At 34.3% G+C, this 25,559-nt stretch overlaps 2 protein-coding genes across 2 annotated transcripts; one reads left to right on the plus strand and one right to left on the minus strand.

Moving 5' to 3' along the window:
- Positions 1–9,999: 9,999 nt before the first annotated feature.
- On the plus strand, positions 10,000–11,902 carry LOC103336691 (glutathione S-transferase F13-like). Its single transcript, XM_008239782.3, has 3 exons — positions 10,000–10,231; positions 10,336–10,384; positions 11,249–11,902. Exons 1-3 carry the CDS (start codon positions 10,085–10,087, stop codon positions 11,704–11,706), a joined length of 654 nt encoding a protein of 217 aa, XP_008238004.2. The 5' UTR covers positions 10,000–10,084; the 3' UTR covers positions 11,707–11,902.
- An 11,421-nt stretch (positions 11,903–23,323) lies between these two features.
- Positions 23,324–25,387, minus strand: LOC103336754 (ferric reduction oxidase 8, mitochondrial-like; the record flags this gene model as incomplete). Its single annotated transcript, XM_089041933.1, has 6 exons — positions 23,324–23,806; positions 23,892–24,222; positions 24,358–24,595; positions 24,680–24,868; positions 24,951–25,044; positions 25,138–25,387. Coding segments are annotated over 6 exons (1,377 nt in total), but the record flags the coding sequence as incomplete, so codon positions are not given.
- Positions 25,388–25,559: the final 172 nt, after the last annotated feature.

Below are 25,559 nucleotides of genomic sequence, written 5' to 3' on the forward strand. Positions count from 1 at the left end.
AAGTGGGTGTTCAAAATCAAGTTAAATCTTGATGGCTCAATACAAAATAACAAGGCAAGGCTGGTAACCAAAGGTTACTTTCAAAAACCAGGTGTAGGCTATAATGAAACCTTTGCACCTGTAGCTAGACTTGACACAATCCGAACATTAGTTGCATTGGCAGCACATAAGAGTTGAAATTGTATCAATTAGATGTTAAATCTGCTTTTCTAAATGGTGTCCTAGAAGATAGGGTATATATAGATCAACCAGATGGGTTTGTGGTCAAAGGGAGTGAAGACAAGGTGTACAAGCTTCATAAATCTATGTATGGCTTAAAATAGGCACCAAGAGCTTGGTATGGTGAAATTGACACCTACTTTGCTCAATGTGGATTTGTGAAGAGTCAAAGTGAGGCCACTCTTTATACCAAAACTAGAGGAGAAGCAGAGATTCTGATTGTGTCCATATATGTAGATGACATTGTGTACATAGGGAATAGTCAGTCAATGCTATAAGAGTTCAAGAAAGACATGATGGTAAAGTATGAAATGACAAACTTAGGACTCTTGCATCACTTTCTGGGAATAGGAGTCATCTAAACACATACAAGTATTTTTATTCATCAAAGAAATTATGCATCATCTTTGTTGAGTAAATTTGGCTTGAGTGAGTGTAAACCTATTTCTATACCCTTAGTTACAACTAAAAAACTAAGGAAAGATGATGGCAATGGTCCAGCAAATGAAGAACAGTATAGGAAGATTGTGGGAATTCTATTGTATCTCACAGCCACAAGACCTGATGTGATGTATGCAGCTGGTCTATTTGCTAGATTTATGCATTGTCCCACCAATAAGCATTATGAGACTGCAAAACAAGTCCTCGGGTATGTCCAAGGAACACTTGACTATGGTTTGGAGTATGTGAAAGGAAGGAATGCAGTCTTTATTGGCTACTGTGATAGTGACTGGGGTGGTTTAGTTGATGACAGTAAAAGCACCTCATGGTATGCTTTCTCTTTTGGCAATGGAGTTTTTGGTTGGGCCTCAGTCAAAAAAAACTGTGTTGTTCTCTCTATTGCAGAGGTAGAGTATATCAGTGCATCAGAGGCAACTGCACAAGCAATTTGGCTTAGGTTTGTGTTGGAAGACTTTGATGAATTTCAAGCTGAAGCTACTCCACTTCAGTGTGACAATACTACGGCAATTGTCATTACAAAGAATCCTTGATCGAAGATATCACTTCATCAAGGATGCTATACAAGAAGGAATCATTGATTTGACTTACTGCCCTACAAATGAGCAACTAGCAAATACTTCACAAAAGCCTTGGCTAAAGATCAATTATGCTACCTTAGAGATAAGCTTGGAGTAAAATTAGCTCAAAACTTAAAGGGGAATGTAGAATTATAAGTAATGAGCTGATAGGTATAGTATAAGCCCAGAATATTAAACTGTGTATGCACTTAGTCTTAGAGAATGACGAGTTTGAGGAAAAGTTAAGGCTGAAATAAGACACTTGTAATAATCCTAGAAAATAGCTAGATGAATGGCTAAGATGCAATGTTGCTTGTGTGTATCCAGCTAAGGCCAACGACCATATAGTGCATGCTGTGTGTGCTCACTTTTTACAGAAAAGAGAATATACAATCCTTACTTCACCTTCTTGGTGAGTAAGAGAGCATTATCAACACTCTGCATACAAAGAACAAAACAATAAAGCATTTTCAGAAATCGTAACAATACAGTACATAAATTACATTGCACAACATTTTATTCTTCGCATGTTTAGGTGTCACTTTTTATTTGCAGCTCACTAATACACAGGGAATCAACTAGAGTCTACAGATAATGGTAAACCCTATTCTTGCTTGTCACATGTTGTGGAATTAAACCCCAATATTTTGCTTTTCATTTTTTTCATGTTTGCTCGGTAGAGCATTATTGAACAAGCCTATGGATATCTCATTCATTTGTTTGATTTGAGGGTTGCCACCCAATATGAATTTATCATCCAACAAGTTCACGGGTTTCACCCCAGAGATAAAGGATTGACCACCCATTTGAGATTAAGGATTGACCACCCATTTGAAATTGAGGGTTGATCAAGACAATTTGTCAAGAACTTCGATGAGAGATTTGAAGAGAGACGAAAACTACTGACTCCACTACAACAATATTGAGCACTAATCACTAATATTGCACCCCCCCCCCAACATATTAGTTACAATTGTCCCTTAAAAATGTCAAATGTTACTATTCATTTGATGACCAACAACTTGAGACCATTCATTAGTTTATTTTTATGTAACCAATAGATGAAAATAGGCTATACATGTGGCTCTTTTGGTTATGCATCTAATTCACCTAGAAACTAATGGGTAGTATGTGCTATGCAACTAATTCTCACTACTCCATGTTCCTACCCCACACCCACCTCTCCCTCTCTCACTCTCTCTCACGTTTTCATTGTAACTAAATTGGTTTTGGTGATATTTGGGTACATGGTCAATAATTTTGCTTGGTTCTCACTTTTGTTGTTCATGTGTAATTATTTGCATCGGGTGACTATTGATTGAAATATAATAAATACAAAACTAATTGTAACTGAAATCAATAAAAACACTACCCTTGTTTTAAGTTTTCGACACGCATTTCATAAAATTCAGTTTTATTTATTTATTTTAAAGAGACTAAAGGTTTTTTTTGGGCCAAATAAGAGACAAAAAAAACTTTTAATATGCACCTAGATAAAAGAGATTAAAGCCACGGGTATCCTTTTTTAATTTTTAATATTTTTTTTCATGAGAAGCACATCACTTACTCAAGGCTATAAAACTTTTTTTTCATTTTTTTTTCTATTTGTTTCCAACAGTGTAGTCCCCTCTCATGCCCAGATCTATTTGTGTCCTCTTTCTACCACCACAACACCGCCTCCTCTACAACACAAGTACGAGCCTCTCTCCACCAACACTATATGCGATTAACCCATAAGGATTAAGGTCTCTGCTTCTTTTTTATTTTTGTTTTTTAAAATTTTCAGTTTTTTAATGAAATTTTGTAGTTTATGTTTAACTTTTTATCGGAGCAAGCATCACCTCTACTTAGGCAATAGTGGACAAGAAGACATGAATCCCACCACCAGCACTCTGTCTGCAACATGTGGCAGAAAGAGTGGGTTTGAATCACTGCATTGGGAATCAACAGACTCCATCAGAGGACATTCCTCAACACTTTGCCCAAACTTATTTATCAAGCAAGAGCACGTTGGAGTTGACTGCAATTATAGAGGCATTAACATCAATGCACATTGTTAAGGTCAGAAGCAACCAAGAAATGATATTTCTTATTGATCTCAAACAATAAATTAATCCAAATTTGCTCTTCTCTGTTTGCATCATTGCTGAGGATGCTAATGAAATAGCCTACACTGCTTAATACTATGGTATTGACATAGTGGCATAGGTACATATTATTTTGTATTATTTTGTATTATGGCTTAGGTACCATAGTATTGTGTAGTGTAGGCTTTTCATTGACATCCCTACGTAGTGAACCCTTAAAACATCCCTGCGTAGTGTAGGCTTTTCATTGACATCCCTACTATTTTGTATTTTGACAGTACCTACGTAGTGATGGGATGTTGTTTTAAGGGTTTTGTGGTCGGATTTTAGGTTTGTTTGTTTTGTATAAGTTGTTTGACTCTTCCGTTTAGTCAATAGCATGGGTGGTACTCTTTCCTACCCAGGGGTTTTGTTTTCTCTGGGAATGTTTTAATGAGGCCACTGTTAACATGCTAGTTCTTACCATGTAATGTTCCTTTCGGTTTAATGAAATACCATCTTTTCTCAACAACAACAACAACAACATCAACAAAATAGTCAAATTTCGAGTGCTTTTATTGGAGTGAACATCCGTTGTGAAATTTGAAGTCAAAACTTGTTATTATTTGGTTATTTAACTTGTGTGAAGCTTAAGTCATGGGTTGTATTAATGTTGGCTATTACACATACTACACTCCGAGTTGTTCAATTAAAGTTGGGCTAACTGTTTGATAATATCTTGAGTTATTGCTGCTTATTTCTTAGAAGTTATCCAACGATTGGCAATTATCTCTGAGATCAATATTGGGAAGTTAATAGTTTCTTGTTTGTTTGTGTTGAGTCTTTGTTCTTAAGTTTTGTTTTATTCTTTTGTTTTGTTTTGCTCAATGACTAACAAAATCTAAGTTGTGGGTATTTGATAAGTCCGTTAGTTCTCATATTTTTATACCTTTTATATTTGGTTTTTGTAGGAAATTTGATTAAACAAAGCCTTATTACTTTACTTTCCTTATTTTCAGCTATTCTACTCTCCTAGAAGGTTTTTGGTAAAACATCAATTTTTCGGAAGAGTTTTAGTGCAAGGCCAATTGGAGAAGAAAGTTAAGACATTGAAGATCATTGTATCAAATTTTCATAATTTTCTATGAAGCCAATTGTTCCAGAATTACAAGTTAAGACAGTTCAAGTTGCAATCCCGTCAGAACTGCACCACTGTGGAAGATTGATGAGTTGAAGACTTTTCTGATTTTTGCTAGTGGTGTAAGATATATGTTTGGAAATATTAGACATAAAGCTACGTGTATCCTATTTTTTCCGAATTTTCTAAAGTGAAATGACCCCAAATATTGTGTGCAAGTTAGCTGATGTGTGTCCCAGTAAAAGAATGACCCCAAATATTGGGTACCACCGTTTTACACAATTTCCATTCAAGTGAGGACATGGAGCTTAGGCATGCGCATCACCATTATTTTCCGGGTTTTATCTCTCCATGACTTTTCTCATGACTATATGTGTAACTAAACACTTTTCTAGGGCATGATGAAGCCCTAATATATGATCTAGTTTTCTTATTTTGCCTATCTTTTGGTTACATTTTGATGTTGGATTCTTAATCACCATGCTTATAAACTTGATTGAATGTCTTGATGTTTAGCTACCATCTTGGTTTTTAATTGATGTTTAGCTACCCTAATTTGAGGCTTGCTTCTTTTGGTTTTGAATTGTAATTCTTCTAGGGTAAATACCATACTCCTAGGGTTTACATGGTTATAAAAGGTTTTCACAAAACTTAAGGAGTTTCTATATGTTCATATTTGTACTAAATACCATAGACAAATTGCATGTAGGAATATACTAGTTAGCCTAAATAGCATAGGTAACTCATGAAAACAAGGAAACTAATCAACAACATCAGTTGGATTAATTAACGGATTGGTAATTAAGAGGCTAGATTGGTTATTAGTGGTGGATTCATTGTCCTAGTGTTTTTACAAATTGATTTTTCAACCCATTTAATTCTCATGTATTTTATTTGTTTCGCTCTTGAGTTTTTATCAAAATTAAGTTTTCTTTCATTCATCACTCAAAACAATCAATCCTTCTTTTAATTGGGTTTAGTGCGATTTAATTAATTAAGTTGTCTTTAATCAGTCCTTATGGGTTTGACCTCTCGCACTTGCATGTTTCTATACTATTGTTGATTCGTGCGCTTGTTTTATTTCTGTTTTTTCCACACATCATAATGTCATCCCTTTTCCTTGTTTTTTATTTCTGTTTTTTTCTTAGCTCTCTCTCTCTCTCTCTCTCTCTCTCTCTCTCTCAAGAACCATTGAAAATGTACACTCCTCTTCTTCCTTTCTATTTTTATTTCCATTTGTTTTCCATGTTCTTCATATAAACTGAAGATAGACCTTCATTTTTTCTTCCAATTTTTGCCTGACTTTGGTGTGGTCTCTAGCTTTTTTTTTTTTTTTTTTTTTCATTTTTGTCTAACTTGGTATGGTGTCTCTGACCGTTGTTTCCATTTTTGACTGACTTGGTGTGACTAGAAACGGCACTTGAAAAAAAATTTGGTTTCACCCACTAATGAAAGTTTCTTGGCCGCCACTTATCACAAGCATGAAGTTGATCATTGTGAAGCTTTAATGAGATGCCCTGTGACACGCCGGCCCAATTTTAACCATTTATTTAATCTACTTAATTTATTTAGTTGTGAAATAAGGTCACGTTAGTCACTTTTCAATCCGTAAATTTTTTTGGGATTTGTGAGGTACCATTGCTTAGAGCTCGTTGATACGAGTTCGTAGACATGTAGTGGGCCCATATCGAAGTTTTAACGAAAAAATTACGGTCAATGAAAGTCCAGTGGCACAACCGTAAACATTTCAAAGTCGAATTTTGAAAACCATGTCTATTCTCTCTCTCCCCCACTCAACTTTCTCTCTCTCCCCCATTCAACTTTCTCTCTCCTCCGTTGTGTATGTGTATTGCTTGATTGCAAAGTATGAATGTCTGCAAAGCTTTTGATGATATATAAGCATGTTTAAATCACATTATGTAAGTATGTTTAAGTCGCGTTATGTAAGTATGTTTAAGTCATGTGCATGCATTCATGCACTACTCGAGCATGTCGTGTTTTTAAGAAATAATCCCTAGAGAATCTTTGGTTACTATGAGCCCTTATGTTTGGGAGTATATAATAAGTATGTTATAAGGCTCACATTTTTTGTGTCGCCAACGGGTGATCTTAAGGCTCCCTCCTAAATATATATAAGTTTCAATGGGCCACTAGTATCATAGGATCGTTTTAGTGCAAGATTTTTAAGTTAAGTCTATGTGTTCATTTTCATGCATGGTGCATAAGGGGTTAAGTATAAGACTGTATTATATTCATATATGTATTGTGGTCTTTGTGCTCGTTTGCCTTGTTTGAAGCACGTTCATACTACTTACTAAGTGAATCTCACTAGTGGTTTACTGTGGTTCCAGATACAGACGACGTTAATGAAGTTGCTTAGGTGGCTTAGCTGCAACAGTCTTGGATCTAGGTCCCATAGGGTTTCTTTGCCCCAGTCTTATTTGAAAATTAAGAAGTTTGAAAAATTACAATGTCTAAACTTGGTTTTTGCTTCCGCTGGTTTTAACTAAATATTTTAGGAGCTAAGACTTTGGAGTCGACCTTTGGTTTTATCTAGGTTTTAAATAAATAATTTCCTTTGGGTCTTTCTTTATAAACCCTATTGTTCTCAAGTGGTTCTTAAGTAAGTAAAATAAGTAACACCTTCTTGTGTATGTAACGGGTTTTACGATAGTTGTGCTCATTACTTTTATTGTTTTATGGCATCAGTTTATGTTGTTTTTTTTTTCTTATTATTATTTTCATGTTAGATGATGTGAGGGTCTCAATTTAAATTCCACACATGGCCGAATTTGATTTTTGCTACTATGCTTCTTGTCAAACCTACAATAAGGGGTTTTTTTTTTTTTGTTAAATGCAAGTTAGACAAACTTTATGAAAAGAATCTTAGAGCATCCACAATGGGCTCCCTAAACCACCTCGTTAGACAAATTTTAGGGAGGATTTGGAAAAACACATCTCCAACTATGCTCCTTATCCACCTCCTAAAATAGGGAGACCTCTAGGAGCTTCTAAATCTGAGGAGAGAAAAAAGACTCCTAGTAACTCCCTATAATTTAATGATGCTTTATTTAATGAGTATTTCAAACTTTTAATTAATATTTATTATTTTTATATTATTTTTTTAATAGAGATTGACCAATTAAAAAAGAGTTATAGCATTTATGACTTCCTAAACTATAGAGCATGATTGGAGTTAAAATTTTATAGAGAGCTCCTAAAATAACTTTTATATGTTTTTAGCTAAAATTTAACTAAAAAATAGAGAGCATGATTGTGGATGCTCTTAACTATTATTGGTATTTAAGGACGAAAATGCAAAATGGAGTTTATTTCATAGACGATTGCCACAACTTACCCTATTTTTCTTAATTTTGAAAAAAAAAATTTGATGTCTAAGTGGTTCATAATTGGGAGAAGGGTGGGTTGGGTAGGGGACGGAGGAAAATGAGAATATATATATATATATATATATAGCTTCAATTGACACACATCCTTATAGGGTCACTTCGTATTGTATTTCAATTATTTGAACAATTTATCTTTTAAGTATTTTGAAACCATTTGACCACTCAATTATAATAGTTTCATTTTAGTGTCACCATGCTTGTCTATTTTATTCGTCACAACTAAATGTCTTAATGGTTTTAAATTTATCTAACTTTTTACAAGAATGATCTATAAATAAATACTTGAAAAATATATGGTTCATGTCGTTGAAATAAGTGTACTCCACAATGTGTTCCTCAATAAAATAGGATTGTTTATATATAATTAGTTCTAAAGAAATAATAAAACATATTTTGTGTGATAGTTGATCTTTTATTATTTATTTTTGCATTTGGCCAATCGAAGGTTAAGAGAAAATGTATAAATCCAAGTTAATATATTTTCTTTACGAATCTAATATCATATAACATTTTTAACATCTTGTACATTTTAGTCATTATTCGTCAATGGGGTCTAGTCTACTAGAAAGGGCCTTTACTTGCAAACTAGTGGTCTCAAGTTCGAATCCCCATATCACCTTAACAATGTGTGTATGTGTGAGAAAATCCACATCTCCCAATATCGCTTGTATAAAAAAAAATGGTGATTATTCTGCCAACAAAACAAATAACTTTTTTTTTTTTTTGGTTAAAACAAAAATAACTTTTTTAAAAGCTACATCAATACAAACCAACCGAGTGAAAAGGACCAAACTTGCATACCAGTGGTCTTTGGTTCGAATTCTTATGGCACCTTAATAGTGTGTGAGAAACTCTCATCTCCTTTGTAGTCTAGAATATCACTTGTACTAAAAAAACTATACATCAATACAAACTTACCCTTGTTGAAGGAAAAAAACTTTATGTACTAATTAGATATGAACTTTTATTTATTTTTTCTTTTTATATAAATGCTTTCTATAGTAATTGCAATAAGAAATGTTATTTTGATTTAATTACTTTCTTTACTAATTGCAAAGGAATCTCGGAAATCGGGTAATTGTGGAGATTTATTAGAAGGAATTCTATAATGAATACTTGAAAAATAGACAATTCTTATCATTGAAATAAAATTCGTAGTATACTCTACAATGGGATTAGTTCTAAGGAACTAATAAAACTTTTTTTTGGATGATCTTTCATTTTTATTTTTGCATTTGGCAAATTGAAGAGGTTAAGAGAAAATGATAAACCCAAGTCAACATATTTTCTTTTCGAATCTGATTAGGACGTAACATTTTTAACATCATATACATTTTAGTGATTATACAGAGTGACATCACTTTATAATAAAATTTATCAAACGCTTAAACTAACTGGTAATTTTCTCGCCACTCAAAAAAAAAAATTTAACTTTTTAAAAACCTACATAACAAACCGACCCTTGTTGAAAATAAAATAAAATTATATACTAATCAGCTATGAAATATATATATATATATATATATATTCTTTCTATACTAATTGGGATATGAAATGTTATTTTGATTTAATTACTTTCTTTCCTAATTGCGAAGGAATGTCAGAAATTGGGTAAGGGAGCTGATTTCCCCACTTCCATTTTCTCCATTTACACTTCATTTTTCTTTTTAATACTTTTTAATCAATTTTGTTCTTTCTCTTTCCTATTCTATCCTTACCCTACATTAATTTTTTTTTTTACTTCACTTTATATTATTATTTTTTCTTTGTACTTAACTTTTCAACTTACACTCCGTTTTCAATGTTAAAAGGGAAAAAAAACTTAATTTCTTACTCGATTAAAGGAAAGAAAAATACTGAAAATTGAATGCAAATTGAAAATTAAGTATAAAGAAAAATAACTAATATAAAAGTGAAGTAAAATGAAATTATTATAGGGTAATGGTAGAATAGGAAAGAGAAAGAACAAAATTGATTAAAAAGTATTAAAAAGCAAAATGGAGTGTAAATGGAGAAAAAGGGAGTGGGGAAATCTTATCGCATCGGGTAATTGTGGAGATTTCTTGGAAGGAAATCTACATCACAACTAGTAAATACTACCTAACACGTACCAAGCACAAGAGACGCCCCTCAGTAATTTGTATAAATAAATCAAGAATCAAGACCTTCACCATCTCCATCTTCACCTTTCATCTTTGATATTCTCCTCAACAATCACACACAAATCAACAAATGGCACTCAAGCTTCATGGCCTTCCCTTTTCAACATGCACCGGTCGTGTCTTAACCATTTTCCATGAAAAAAGCTTGGATTTTGAACTCATCCCTGTCAACCTTCCTGCTGGAGAACACAAGCAGCCTGCTTTCCTCGCCAAAAATGTAATTATTTCTTCTTCTTTTTTGTGATGTTTCAATTCAATTAATCGCACAAGTCATTCTTTTTCATAGCCTTTTTTTAATTTCTGATTTGGTTTCGTTTGCAGCCCTTTGGACAGATTCCAGTGCTAGAAGATGGTGATCTTACTCTTTTTGGTAATTTTTCTTCAATTTATTATATATAGAACAGAATGTATAATTGATAATATTGCTCTAGATCCTCCCTTTCGTTCCCTTTCTCCTGGAGATCTGGATTTATGCAGCGATCTTCATGATTTTATTTTGTTTTATTTTGTTTTTAAACCATCCACTCTTTGTGAATTGCACTCTTGAATTTGATTGAAATTATAGGAATCTCAATACACATCACTCATTCAGCAATATTCATCATCTACGTCCAGCAGTTCTTAAAGTTTTTAATGAATTAGCCGTTTCACAAACTAAAGATTGTGGAATCTGTAACGGAAAATCAATAAAGGACTGTACGATTGGAGGAGTGGGGAAAACAATCGAACGGAAAAACAAAAATAAAAAGCTATTTATAAATGTTTGTCTGGCATCCAATCTTCTCCGAACCCCTTCCTATTTTGATTCAATTTTTTGAGGAACCTTTTAAAAAAACTATTTTTTGGAGAACATTTTGAGTGTACCTTTTTGTACTATAGTCTATGTGTATTCATAATACCCATGATTATTTTATGACTTTTGTTTCTTGGTTACGAATTTGAATACATAGCGCAATGATCGTAATAACGAAAATACTTGCGTCCTTTCTTGGAAGTTGGAACTCCTACTTTCACTATTAATCACAATTTGACATGTGTGCAAAATGTTTTATGTTTTTGTTGAATTATTCTTGCAAATGTGTCAAATTGTGATTTGCAGGAACAAGAATCGTCTTCTTCTAAAGAACGGGAAGCAGTGTCCTTAACCATCTGACTTTTTTGTGTGCGCATATATTGAAGCTTTTAGTTTCTTTCCGTACTCATTTGTGGAACATATTGTTTTATTGAATGGCAGAGTCTAGAGCTATCACAGCATATGTGGCTGAGAAATTCAAGGACACTGGTGCCGATCTGATTAGGCACAACAACCTGAAAGAGGCTGCATTAGTGAAGGTCTGGACAGAAGCAGAGTCTCAGAACTTCAACCCTGCAATCTCTGCCATTGTCTTCCAACATTTGGTGGCGCCAATATACGGCATGACACCAGATCAAGCAGTCATTGACGCCAACCTCGAGAAGCTTGCGAAAGTGCTGGACGTGTACGAGGCTAGGCTGAGCAGCACCAAGTACTTGGCTGGTGATTTCTATAGCCTTGCTGACCTAAACCACCTTCCCTACACTCATTATTTCATGAAGACTCCATGGGCTTCGTTGGTCAATGAGCGCCGCCATGTTAAGGCTTGGTGGGAGGACATTTCTTCTAGGCCTGCTTTCAAGAAAGTGGCTGAGGCCATGACCATGGGACAGAAGTGAATGAATAATGGAAACCAGAAAACTGCTACTAGGTTTAGGGTTTAATGGATATTTGGAAGGAGGCAGACTAGAATTCTCTCTCTCTCTCTCTCTCTCTCTCTCTCTCTCTCTCTCTCTCTACTGGAATAACCAATAACATTATTGTGGGGTTGCTTTTGTTGAATAATCCATTATGACACTCTATTTTTGGGCTCAATATTGTTTTTGTTTTTTAGTTTGCTTTGGGCTGGGTTCTGTTTACAAATTAATATTCAATGGTGGTCTCTGCAAACCCTTGTTTCTCATAACACCCAACCAAGACCTTTTTGTTTTTACCTTTATCTGGACACTCGCAATGTTTTAAAATAAGGAAATAACTCAAAATGCCACCATTTTGATAATTTTAACTGAAAATACCACATCTCCCTTAAAAAATTTGGAACTATCACCTATAAATATATATTTATTGTCCACTTATTGCACACATATCACTTTTGCTGAAGTTCTCTCTCAGCTCTCTCTTGGCTATGTCTCTCACTTCCTCTTCACTCTCTCGTCGCTCAGCTCTCACTCTCTCTTCTCTCGTTGCTCAACGCTCACTCTCACTCTGTCGTTGCTCAGCTCTCACTCTCTCTTCTCTCTTCCTCTCCCAGAGGAATCTGTTCATCGAAGCTCAACTCCATCGCTCACCTCCAACAAGTACTGTTCATCGTCATTTTCTTACAGCTTAGGGGTTTCTCTGAAGTTGATTTAGGGTTTATGGGTTTCTATGAAATTGGTTTAGGGGTTTGTTCGAAATTGGTTTAAGGTTTAGGGGTTTCTCTTAAATGGGTTTAGGGTTTATGGGTTTCACTGAAATTGGTTTTAGGATTTCTCTGAAATTATCTTATTCTGATGATTCCTTGTTTGAAACAATGAATGGGGTTGTTCCTTGTGGATTGATGCTTGCACTTGCTGTTGTTTTGCTGTTGCTATTGATGTCGTATTGCTGTTTTTTTGTTGGTATATTGCTAATTTAGTGATGTTGTATTGGCATTTTAGTGCTAATGTATTTCTAGTTTATTATGGTTTTATTATGATTTTTGTAGCACTTATTAATTGGTATTTGGTGGCTTACTATGGGTCTTTATGACCATTGCATTTAACCTTCTTACAAGTCTAATCAGTGTCTATTTTCTTTCTTGAAGATGATATCTAAAGTCTAAGACAATTAACCTATGTATATCATTTTTAACTTGTAAACTCCCAACCATATCATACTTTTTGTTTGAGAATAATGCTTGTTAATTTGACATTTTTTTTATAACTTTGTTTACTAACTTTAGGGCTTGCATATTGGATATGGATAAGTTTTCTTTCTTTTTCATATTTTCTTGTGATTCTTTGGAATTTCAGTTTGGGGATGAAAATTCAATGTCTAAACGAAGGGCAAAGAACCATATGTGGTGTAAAATGAGTTCTTTAAAAGTTTGCTCTTTTGTGCTTGATCATTGGCTACTTACAAGAAAGTGGGAAATGAGTGAAGATGGGAACCTACCACCAGCAGGTGTGGTTTAGAGAAATGGGGACATAGATTTTGCTACAAGCTAACTCTTTAAGCTTTTGCTTTTCTTTTTTGTGTATGGATACTTAGAGAACTCTGTTTCTGAGGAGAACTTTTAATTTTGTAATTGTACATGTCTAACAAACATTTTATACAGTTTTGATGGTGTATTTATTAATTTATCTTTGATATTGATAAAGCAGACAATACATACAAACCTCTTATTTTGTTAAGAAAAAATTGAAGGGATGGTGCCAATTTCATTCATTTCCTTACAATTGAAAGGAGGGCATATTGGAGTCATTATTGTGGTTGCCACTAATTCATAGGATATTCCATTACATTATACCTTGAAGTCAATCAATTGTTTCTCGATGTCTTCTTGTTTTTTAAAACTCTTTTTAGTCAGATAGATTTCTATTGTTAGTCTTGAATTGTTCTCAATTGGGCTTCTGCTACTGCACATTTCCATTCTAGCTTAAGTTGTTTCATGATTATCTGGTGTGTGGAGATGTGTCTTTAGATATTATATTATGCAGAAGTGGCAGAGTACTGGGTGTGTTGTTAGTTAATTGTCAATAATCATGTAAGGTAAAGACTTAAATCCTTGTGAGACAGAAATTCGAGTGAGAGACAAGTAATTTGAAGGACACGTGGGTGTTTGTGCCTAATAAATCACGGTCATAAACTGACTGAAGGAACTTCCTCTCGGCCCTAGCACCTACTCATGAATTGAAACGGCCACGTTTCGTTAGGCATTTCGCCTTCCGAAAACAAAGAATGAATCCTCGGCCTCGCGACCGCGATATTATAGGCCGATGCCAAAGGCCGTAAAAGACACGGCCGAAGATACTGTGGTCAAACTGCCACGTGGCCTCAAGGTCCCACGCCCCATTTAATGAAGTAATGCATCTGACTATCGCAACAAACCCACTAGTCGCAAGAAGTATTTAATGCAAGAGGGAAGAAGGGAAATGACTGAAGTTAGGATTTGATGATGGAAATCAGAGGGGTTAAGCGCAAACATCCTCACAAGTATTCTTACAACTTGAGGTCAGATCACCAACCACCAGACCAGGCATTAAATGCATCCCCACGGCCAAGGGGGCAGAACCCACGATCAGGGCGGTGCCGAGATTTACCTGGATTTATGGTGGTCACCATGCTTCACGATTCCAAATGCCGATTTGACCACCCACTTGCCCCGATCAGGCTCCTCCACGCAGATCTTTTCAGCCTCGATTGTCCCTCCAGGACTCCCCCTATAAATACTAAGCTCAAGACTACATTCAAAGGGTTCAAACACCAAACCAAAAGCCTCCCACAGAGCAAATTATATTTTCCTGTAATGCACTTTCAATACCTTTATTTGCTTTCCTAGGAGTAGTGGTAGATTGTAAGGAAAATCCATTCATCAATATATCATACGACCCTTGATTTTCAAGGTCGCCGGAGCACCATCTCTGTTATCATCTCATTCACCCCATATATCATATGACCGTCGCTCTCTGAGCAACGCGCCGGAGCACCGCCTAAAACCCACCACCAACACCACCACTAAACGGCCTTGTACCTCAGGCCGTGAACTTGACGACCGCGATCAGGTTCCTCTTTCGGCCACAATCGTTTGATTAGGAGTCGAACTCAAAACAGGCGCATCATTTAACTATCTTCTACCCAAACCTCATCACCATCTCGGCCTTACGGTAGACCGTCTGGCACGCCCGTGCACAACCGCACCGCATCCAAAAGAAAGGCGTCACGTGTTAACGCACATCCCCTCGGCCCGAAGCACCAGGCCGTGAAGATTTGCGCAGCCAACACTGGGAAACAAGTCATATAAGATGAATCACTTGTTCGAGAACAGACTTAAAGAATTACTAAGGGAAATATCTTCAATATGACATGCACCTTTAGGCCTTGGTTCAGCTGCCAAGTAGTAGGGTGGGGTGGGGATGTATATTAGTTTTTATTGCACAATTTGCAGCATTGGAGATCTGCCCCAACAATGTGATTGGTAGGCTATATTAATGTAATGGAGTTTATTGATATTCACTACTACAAAAAAGGAAAAAGATAACGGGAATTCAACGTCGTGTATTCGATTTTCAAACCGTCGTGAAATCGACCGACATCTATTTGGGTGTCAAACTACGACAACTTTTCACCGTCGTTTATCTGTAACGATGACGGTTTTTAAAGAAAATTGTCGTTTTTTAAAGGTAAAGATCGTTAATTATAGGAGAAAAGATGACTGTTTTTAATAAAACCGTCGTGTATTGTATGTAAAGAGTACGATTCTTTATGAAAACCGTCATGGATTGTTTATAAAGACGACGGTTGTTTTATAAAAACCGTCATCTTTACATTCAATAGATGACCATCTTAAAAAAGGTCATCTTTACTTAATAATAGACGACCCTTTAAAAAAAAAACCGTCATCTTTACATATATTAGACAACCCTTTTTAAAAAAAACAGTCATCTTTACTTCATAATAGACGTCGGTTTTTATAAAAAGCGTCATCTTTACATATAATAGACAACGGTTTTTATAAAAAGTGTCATCTTCACATATAATAGACGACGGTTTGTATAAAAATCGTCATCTTTACATATAATAGACAACGGTTGTTTTTATAAAAAACATCATCTTTACATATAATAGACGACGGTTTGTATAAAAATCGTCATCTTTACATATAATAGACGACGATTTTTTGTCATCTTTACATATAATAGACGACTTTTTATAAAATCGTCATCTTTACCTATAATAGACGACCTTTTTAACAAAACCGTCGTTAATTATCTGTAAAGACCATGATTTATTAAACCGTCGTCTAATAAGTTTCCAAACTGCTACATTTTAGTTCTTTTTTATTTCCTATGATGCTATACAACGATTTTAACTAGAAAACCAACCATAATGCTTTATTAATGAATATATACACTCAAAAATAGTTTCTTTCATAAAACTTGAAGATTCAATAGTTATTACATAGTTAACCAATCTTTATTCTACAACAAACATAATTCCTAACAAGACCTACGTCTAATCCAAGCATTTCTCATCCAAACATACAAATGATGCGAAGTCTCCTCTATCATCCAAATAAATCAAAATGACAAAGAGAGGAAAAAAAAAAAGCTAAGATTATAAACATAAAAATTAGGTGGAAGAGAAATTTTACCATTGGTCCATATTTCCACAAAACTTGTAAAATGAGCATAAAAATACCATTTTTCAACAACAAAAAACATACTCACATAGAAAACCTGCAAAAGAAAAAGTTATAAATCTGCAAGCTTCCTCCTCATCTCCTAATAACCAAATCAGAAAATCTAAAAAGAAACCAGAAATATAAAAAAATATGTAAACAAACCAGACAAAATCTGAAATTAGGGAGACAAAACATACCAGAAACGCAAAGAGATTAATCTAGAATTCACTAGCAAGATATAGAAGGGTATTAAGAGATTAGGTAACTTTCAAATCAAACCTTTCAACGACTTTGATTCTCAAATACAGAACATCCTCTACATTTTATGGATCTGCGAAGACCTCAATCTCTCAACTCCTTCATTGATATCGATTTTTGATGATTTTGTAGAGAATTTCATGAGAGTGTTTTAGAGAGTGCAGGAGGTTTCAAGGAGGAGAGATAAGGTATTGGACACGGGGGAAAATATGAAAATTTGTCAGAATTCACTTAAGTAGCCTTTTTAGCGTGTTTTATTGTTAATGAGAGATAAGGTTTTCAACGACGGGTGAAAATTTGAAAATTTGTCGAGCTCGAATTCACTTAAGCAGCCATTTTTTAGCGTGTTTTAAAAGACGACACTTTTTTTAAAAAATTGTCATCTTTACATATAATATTTTTATAAAAGCGTCATCTTTACATATAATAGACGACAGTTTTTTTTATAAATAGCGTCATCTTTACATATAATATACGACGGTTTTTATAAAAAGCGTCATCTTTACATATAATAGACGACGGTTTGTATAAAAATCATCATCTTTACATATAATAGACACGGTTTTATAAAAAGCGTCATCTTTATATAATAGACGACGGTTTTTATAAAAGCGTCATCTTTACTTCATAATAGACGACCCTTTTTTAAACAAACCATCATCTTTACATATAATACACGACACTAGTGGATACCACAAAATCTTATGTTATATTTAACGAAAGTATAAATAAACTCTTAATTGTTAGTGAATATATTGTTTTGATAGCATACGCATTTTAAGAAACTAGTTTCAACGATCCAACCGTCAAACTTGTTCGTTTATACTTCGAGATCATATAACGCCAAAAATCGGAAAAAATAAACATTTAGAGATCAAGTAATGAGACAAAAAATTCGACGGTTATAAATGAAAAATCATGATTTAACGGTTATTTTAACTCCGATTTTGATGATTTTTTACCGCTACACTCCTTGACCCTATATGAATACAATGATTGAATTTGATCTTCAATTTAAAATATTTACACTAGTAGATACCACAAAATCTTATGGTATATTTAGCGAAAGTATAAATAAACTTTAATTGTTAGTGAATATATTTTTTTTATGACATACGCATTTTAAGAAACTAGTTTCAACGATCCAACCGTCAAACTTATTTTTTTATACTTTGAGATCATATACGCCAAAAATCGGAAAAAATAAACATCCAGAGATCAAGTAACGGGACAAAAAATTTCAATAGTTATAAATGAAAAATCATGATTTATCAGGTTATTTTAACTCCGATTTTGATGATTTTTTATCGCTACAATCCTTGACCCTATATGAATACAATGATTGAATTTGATATTCGAATTTAAAATATTTACACTAATGGATACCGCAAAATCTTATGTTATATTTAACGAAAGTATAAATAAACTCTTAATTCTAAGTGAATATATTGTTTTGATGGCATACGCATTCTAAGAAACTAGTTTCAATGATCCAACCGTCAAACTTGTTTGTTTATACTTTGAGATCATATACGCCAAAAATCAGAAAAAATAAACATTCAGAGATCAAGTAATGGGACAAAAAATTTCAACAGTTATAAATGAAAAATCATGATTTAACGGTTATTTTAACTCCGATTTTGATTTTTTACCGCTACACTCCTTGACCCTGTATGAATACAATGACTGAATTTGATCTTCAATTTAAAATATTTGCACTAGTGGATACCACAAAATCTTATGTTATATTTAGCGAAAATATAAATAAACTCTTAATTGTTAGTGAATATATTGTTTTGATGGCATACGCATTCTAAGAAACTTGTTTCAACGATCCAACCGTCAAACTTGTTTGTTTATACTTCGAGATCATATACACCAAAAATCGGAAAAAATAAACATTCAGAGATCAAGTAACGGGACAAAAAATTTCGATGGTATAAATGAAAAATCATGATTTAACGGTTATTTTAACAAACCATCATCTTTACATATAATAGACGACCCTTTTTTATAGAAAGAGTCATCTTTATATATAATAGATGACTATTTTTAAAAAAAAAAAAAACCGTCATCTTTACTTCATAATAGACGACGGTTTTTATAAAAGCGTCATCTTTACATATAATAGACGAAGTTTTGTATAAAAATCGTCATCTTTAAATTTAATAGACGACGGTTTTATAAAAAAAAAACGTTATCTTTACATATAATAGACGACGGTTTTATAACAAATGTCATCTTTACATATAATAGACAACGGTTTGTATAAAAAACGTCATCTTTATATATAATAGACGAACGGTTTGTATAAAAATCGTCGTCTTCACATATAATAGACGGCGGTTTGTATGAAAAGCATCATCTTTACATATAATAGACGACGATTTTATAAAAAGCGTCATCTTTACATATAATAGACGACGGTTTTTATAAAAAGCGTCATCTTTACATATAATAGACGACGGTTTGTTTTATAAATAATCGTCATCTTTACATATAATAGACGACTATTTGCAAAAAAAACGTCATCTTTACTTCATAATAGATGACCTTTTTTTAAACAAATCATCATCTTTACATAAAATAGACGACCCTTTTTTAAAAAAAAACGTCGTCTTTACTTCATAATAGACGACAGTTTTTTCAAAACAACCATGTCTTTACCAAAAGAATGACACTTGATTTTTAAAAGACGATGCTTGTCATACCTGCTGTCGTTGTTTTTTGGTTAGATTTTAACTCTGAAGAAAACTTTTTTAATAAGATGATGCTTTTTTATTTGTGTGCGTCGTTATAAAAAAATATTCAACAGTAACTCCGTTTTTTAGTTGTTTAAGTCACTTATCCACGATGGTTTTTTGTTACCGTCGTCTTTTTAAATACAACGATGGTTTTTTCTTCTACCGTCGTCTTTTTTTAGTCATCTTTTTCATTTTTTGTAGTAGTGATTGTAAATAAGTGTAGTTCTAATTTATGAACTTATTGGCCCGACAGTGCCTCTTGCGGAATAATGACAGTCAAATTCATCGAGCATCTCAGTGCTGGCATTTCTTTGGATAAAGTTAACCCATCGAAGATCACCTATTACCGGCTAAAGCTTGCGATAGAGGCTTTGAGGGGGAAGGCATATATATGAGATACAGGTGATAATGTTTCTCAATTGAATTCAGTCTTCGCTTAACACTTGGCCATTCAGTCATAATTTAATTATTTCAGTTTATCCTTTATATGAATATGCAAACATAGGAGCTCTGGTGGAGCTGCTTTATATGGTGATCCATCCAGTTTGATACAGCTATTTGCTTTAGTTATTTTGTGTAGCAATGTGAAATCATTTATGGGGTCTGCGGCCATGTTGTACATGGTGATATTGGGAAATTGTACAGTCGATGGCAGTGACTACTTGCCTTACATGGCACATAACTTGTATCCATTTTGTAGACATGCCAGATAAATTGTATCCATTTTATAGACATGCCAAATAACTTGTACTCATTTTGGAATAAGAATATGCATCAATTTTCATTTTGTGAAACGAAATTGGGTAGTACGTCTAATCAATACCACTAGGGATGTACTTCTGCTTCGACTTTCAAATTTCGCTTTTGTTTTGGAGTTGCCGTCGTCGTTAGCATACTTATTCTTTAGATTGTTTAGTTGAGGTTTTTCATACAGCTCGATATATAAACAGATCTATAATTTGTCTTTAGGGAGGTATAACAGTGGCTCGTCGTTGTTGTGCAATATATAGACAATGTAGGGATACAATCGCATAATAAACAAACAAGTGGCACACTTCTGAGTACCAATTGACACAAAATACATACAATAGGGTGGCAATATTAGGTCAATATACACACAATATACAGACAAACAAGTAGCGATATAAGAACACTAGGGTGACAATATTAGGTCAATATACATACAATACGCAGACATCCATTTTAGACAACCTTCAATTTTGACATTTAAAATAAATCACCACCCACCAAAATATGAAGCGAACAAGCACTTACCCTTACTCAGCTGCACAAACCCTGGCAAATGAAAATTATTAGAGGTCCATCAAAAGATCCATGTCTTTGGCCTTCTTGTGGCATGCACGAGGCTATGATGAGCCATTCCCTCTCCACCCATAATTAGCACCTGCCAGACACCAGTAACATCAATTTCGCTCCAATTGTAATTTGGTGAGACTTTGTTGAAACATGCAAACCATTTCAAGATTAGATTCTTCAGATTTTGTGAATTGTTGGACAACATATTTCTTTTACTCTTCCAGAATAACAATTGTCTCCATTTCTGACCATGACAAAACAACATTTAATTAACACATTTGAAGCCACGACCAAATCACTGCAATACAACCACAATACAATGGCAATACAACAGCAATATAACAGAAACACAACAACAATAAAACAACAATTAACACAGCACTGAACAAGGATTTATCACAATCATACTATACAAATCTACTACATCAAATGGAAAATCCCAAGTTTCAAGATTCACATATCCTGAGCAATCTAAATGCATTTGGTAAAAACCCAGATGGATGAGCATGAAGATTCAAAAAACATTACCCAAAGCAATTTCATTTCATAGAAACCCAAGCAATCAAAATAAAACCAATTTCACAAACTCCAATAGAGACGAAGAAAATAACCATCAAGACTACCTATTGGAGGTCGACAATGGAGTAGAAGCTTCAAGCAGCTGCAACCTTATGCTATTCAAAAGACATGCCTAAAAGATGGGGTCAATGGGGGGTTTCCCTATTCAAAACAGAGAGATGGGGACAATTCATAATAGAGAGCGCTAGCGAGAGAGAGCTACGATAAAGGGATACAACTGCACGAGAGAGAGAGAGAGAGAGAGAGAGAGAGAGAGAGAGCTGAGCTACAACTGCAATGGTCATAAAGACATACGCCACCAAATACCAATTAATAACTACTACAAGAACCATAATAAACTAGAAATACAACACTAAAATGCCAATACAACATCACTACAATTAGCAATACACCAGCAAAAAAAAAAAAAGCAATACGAACATCAATAGCAACATCAAAACAACAGCAGTGCAAGCATCAATCCACAAAGAACAAACCCATTCACTGTTTCAAACAATGAATCATTAGAATAAGAACATTTCAGAGAAACCCCAAAACCAATTTCAATGAAACCCCTAAACCCTAAACCAATTTCAATGAAACCCCTAAACCCTAAACCAATTTCAGAAAATCCCATTAACCCATTTAAGAGAAACCCCTAAACCCTAAACCAATTTCATAAAAACCCATAAACCCTAAACCAACATTCAGAGAAACCCTAAACTGTGAGGTGAGACAGAGCCAAGAGAGAGCTGAAGAGAGAACAGAAAGTTGGCAGCAAGAGAGTGATATGTGTGCAATAAGTGAAAAATAAATATATATTTATAGGTGATAGTTCCAAAAATTTTGGGGAGAGGTGGTATTTTCAGTTAAAATTATCAAAAGGGTGGCATTTTGAGCTATTTCCCTTTTTTTAAATTTTTAATTTTTAATTTTTAAGTGTTTTCACTCGTTAATTTTACTTTGATGCTTTTGTCATGGCACATGTGCACACCCTATTCGACAAGCCTCCCATAGCCACGTTGATGACAGATGTCGAAGCAAGGTGTACACAGGTTGTGTTGTGGACAGATGTCGAAGCAAGCTGCCTTCGGAATTTCTTGGGCATGTCATGGGCACTTTTAGGGAATGTGTTGAATAGGCACTTCTTGGGCATGCATTGAATAGGCATGTCTCGGGCATGCGTTGAAAATTGCACAAAATAATTTAAAATAATTAATTACTATTTATTGAGCAATTTATGAAATAAGTAACATATTTAAATATTCACTAAAATAATAATAATTGAAACACAATTACTAATTAAAGTAATTCAAAAAGGATAAGATATTACTTAATTTCATATATTAAATTAAGGAAATTGGCCAAAAGAAAAAGTAAAGAAACTAATTTTATATTTTAAAAATTAAAAATTAAAAAAAATACATGAACACTTCTCCCGACGAAATTTCGTTGTACAGATCTATCTTGGCAAAATTTGCGGATTTGGTTTCCCACGAAAACACTGTACAACGAAATTTCATCAGGAGAAGGTCTTTTAAAATATATATATATATATATAAACTTAGGATGTTTAGGTTAATTAATTTTTTAAAATTTTATTGTTAGTAATTAAATAATATATTTGCCTTATTTGATTAGTGAAATTAGTAATTATATTTCAATTATTATTTATTTAGTGAATAATTAATATTAAATTTATTAATTAACTTCATGAATTATATTACTTAATAAATAGTAATTCAAATTTTCCTTTTTCTGTTTCCCTTAAATATTCACCAAGTAAAACATAACTACTAATCAAAGTAATTAAAAAGAGAGCTACTTAAATGGTATAGCCGAGCGGCTATACTTTGAAGATATTCTTTTGAGGTGCCCTTTGTGGACACCCCACATCGAAAATCCACAATCCTATAAAGGTCTTTATAAACAAAGCACTACGATGGTTTGGTAAGTGTGGTTAACATTGGAGAGTTGGGGTAATGGGCTTGGCTATAGGCTCACCTTTGGATTTGGCGCTGATTAATAATAATTATATTATACTAATCAAAGACTTGGGCCTTGGGGCTCTTGGACTTTGGAGAAATTTATTTAAGACACCTAAACGAAAATAAGCAAGATTTCAAATTCATGTTCACCAGATTTTGAGATGCTAATTGATCATCACTGAGCAGTTTAACAATATACATTCTATAAAGAAAAGTTAACTTTTTATGCACCTTAGGAAGTCCATAGAGACAGATCCATAAGGGCCTTCTACTGCAATAGGTATGTACTTCGTTTGATTGCCATCTGACTCTTGCCTAGTTTGGATCATATGGGAGAGAGAACTTGTCCACGATCCTTCGGATTTGATCATTATAGATATTGTGTTGTCATCAAACCTAGAGCTGGAAGTAATGCTAAATGAATGCCACTCATATTTGGATATACTTGGTACCTTCACAAATATAATGCCGGTTGGTCTATACTTGGGCCCTGCAATTAGTGGAATGTGATGTTTCATATGATTTCTCCAATTTTAGAAAACTTCTGGTTAGTAAACAAGGTCTAGAAAAATTACCTGGATCTTTTGGTAGAATAAGCTCTATAGCTTTGGAAGGGAAGATTCGTGCCGAAAGAATGCATGTTTCGGGTCTAGATTGTATGATCAGAAGGAACTTGTCAAGGCCAAACAGAAAAATTCCAGGGAAAACCATGTAGAAGTGACGGTCTCCAGCATGAAACAAGAAGAATACCAGAAAAACCATGTAGAGATGGTGTGTGTAGTAAAATATTTCAAACTGTTTTCTCCTTATTTGAGGAAGTGATGTAGTGATCCAAATCACTGACCCTGTGACCAGACAGATCTCCCCAGCAAGGTATATCCGCCCGGTTTTCTGCCATTCCCATATCTGTGATTGAATGAATTGCACCAAAAAGATCAGCAAAACTAAATAATGCCAATACCAAAATAATACAGCAGAGTTAACACCGAACAGAAAACCAAATGATTGAAATGATCCAAATGAAAAAGGACTAGGATTTACCTCCTCCTGGATAAAGTGGCCGACCCCACAAATGAACAAAGTGCTTGCACCATGGAACGTGGCAAAAAATATCATTGCAGTCCCAAGCCATATATGGTATCTTACAGAAGCTTCAAACTGGATGCCAAGCAACCGAAATAAGCCCAGACCTCTTAATATAGGGAAAAGAAGAAAAGCCAGGCAGACTTCTGCTAGCAAACCAAACCGAGTTTCCACCTTTAGGTACTTGAGTTGCCATCTGAGATACGGTTTAAGCATCAATCATGATGAAGTTCTTGTTTCTAAATGTTCAAAATAGAAAACTTTCGGATATAGAACTCACGAATTCAGCATTAGTGATTTAGCAGGCTTCAAGTTCTTGAAATCATTTGAGATGTGTGCATAAAAATTCCAAGCTAAGAACAGGATAAAGAGGAAGACTGCTAGTATTTCTAGAGTGGACAAAACACCCAGAAGGGTGTTCACAACCAATGGATTTGAGAAGCCAGCAGTCAATTTCCTCCCTTTTCTGCTATCAAAATTAAAGCACACAAGTAGAAGTTAAATTGGCATCTTGAGTGATCATAACCCAATGACATAATAACATGCACTACCTTCTTATTGACTCCCTTGGCTTCAAATTCAAGTAGAATGATCCAATAATAGCCAAAGCAATAGGAGGAAATGTATGCACAGCCAAATTAAGACCTGCAAAATATTCAGTATAGTGTTTGTCTTTCCCCCCATTGGATATAGCAGAAAGCAAAACCTATAAATCCAAATGAAATCTCAATTATGTACCATAATATCCAAACAGTGTAGCCCTTGCTTTATCTTCAGCCGCCTTCCATTTTCTTGTCCATAGCTGATGGTAACTCCATGTGAATAACCAAGTGATCAGAGAAAGATACTCTCTTATGAGAGCATATAATTCCCATGTTGAGGTGTTCCACTTTCTTGCCCGAAATTGGTGTTCACCAGTGTGATGTCTAAAGAGCGAGACTTTCCGCTGAAGTTTTAATTTCAGTTCGATGCGTGGAAGAAGGGTGCAGATCCTTAGAAGAACAAAATATTCTAGGATGCAAAGCTACTGAAATCAGTTAACATGCCTGAAAGCCAATAACTGACTCGTATTTCAATAACCTACCCAGCCCAATCAAAAAGTTGTCCAGTCATGTTAAATCTTGACCAGTGGGTTAGTCAGCCATGCGTCAACTATCTTA

This window comes from Prunus mume, linkage group LG7, assembly GCF_029339155.1.
Source record: "Prunus mume cultivar Tortuosa linkage group LG7, ASM2933915v1, whole genome shotgun sequence".
NCBI classification, from domain to species: domain Eukaryota; kingdom Viridiplantae; phylum Streptophyta; class Magnoliopsida; order Rosales; family Rosaceae; genus Prunus; species Prunus mume.

Coding starts and splice junctions, on each gene's coding strand:
- LOC103336691 (XM_008239782.3), top strand. CDS start 10,085: ATGGCACTCAAGCTTCATGGCCTTCCCTTTTCAACATGCACCGGTCGT. Junction 10,232..10,335: donor CTGCTTTCCTCGCCAAAAAT/GTAATTATTTCT, acceptor TTTCGTTTGCAG/CCCTTTGGACAGATTCCAGT. Junction 10,385..11,248: donor TGGTGATCTTACTCTTTTTG/GTAATTTTTCTT, acceptor ATTGAATGGCAG/AGTCTAGAGCTATCACAGCA.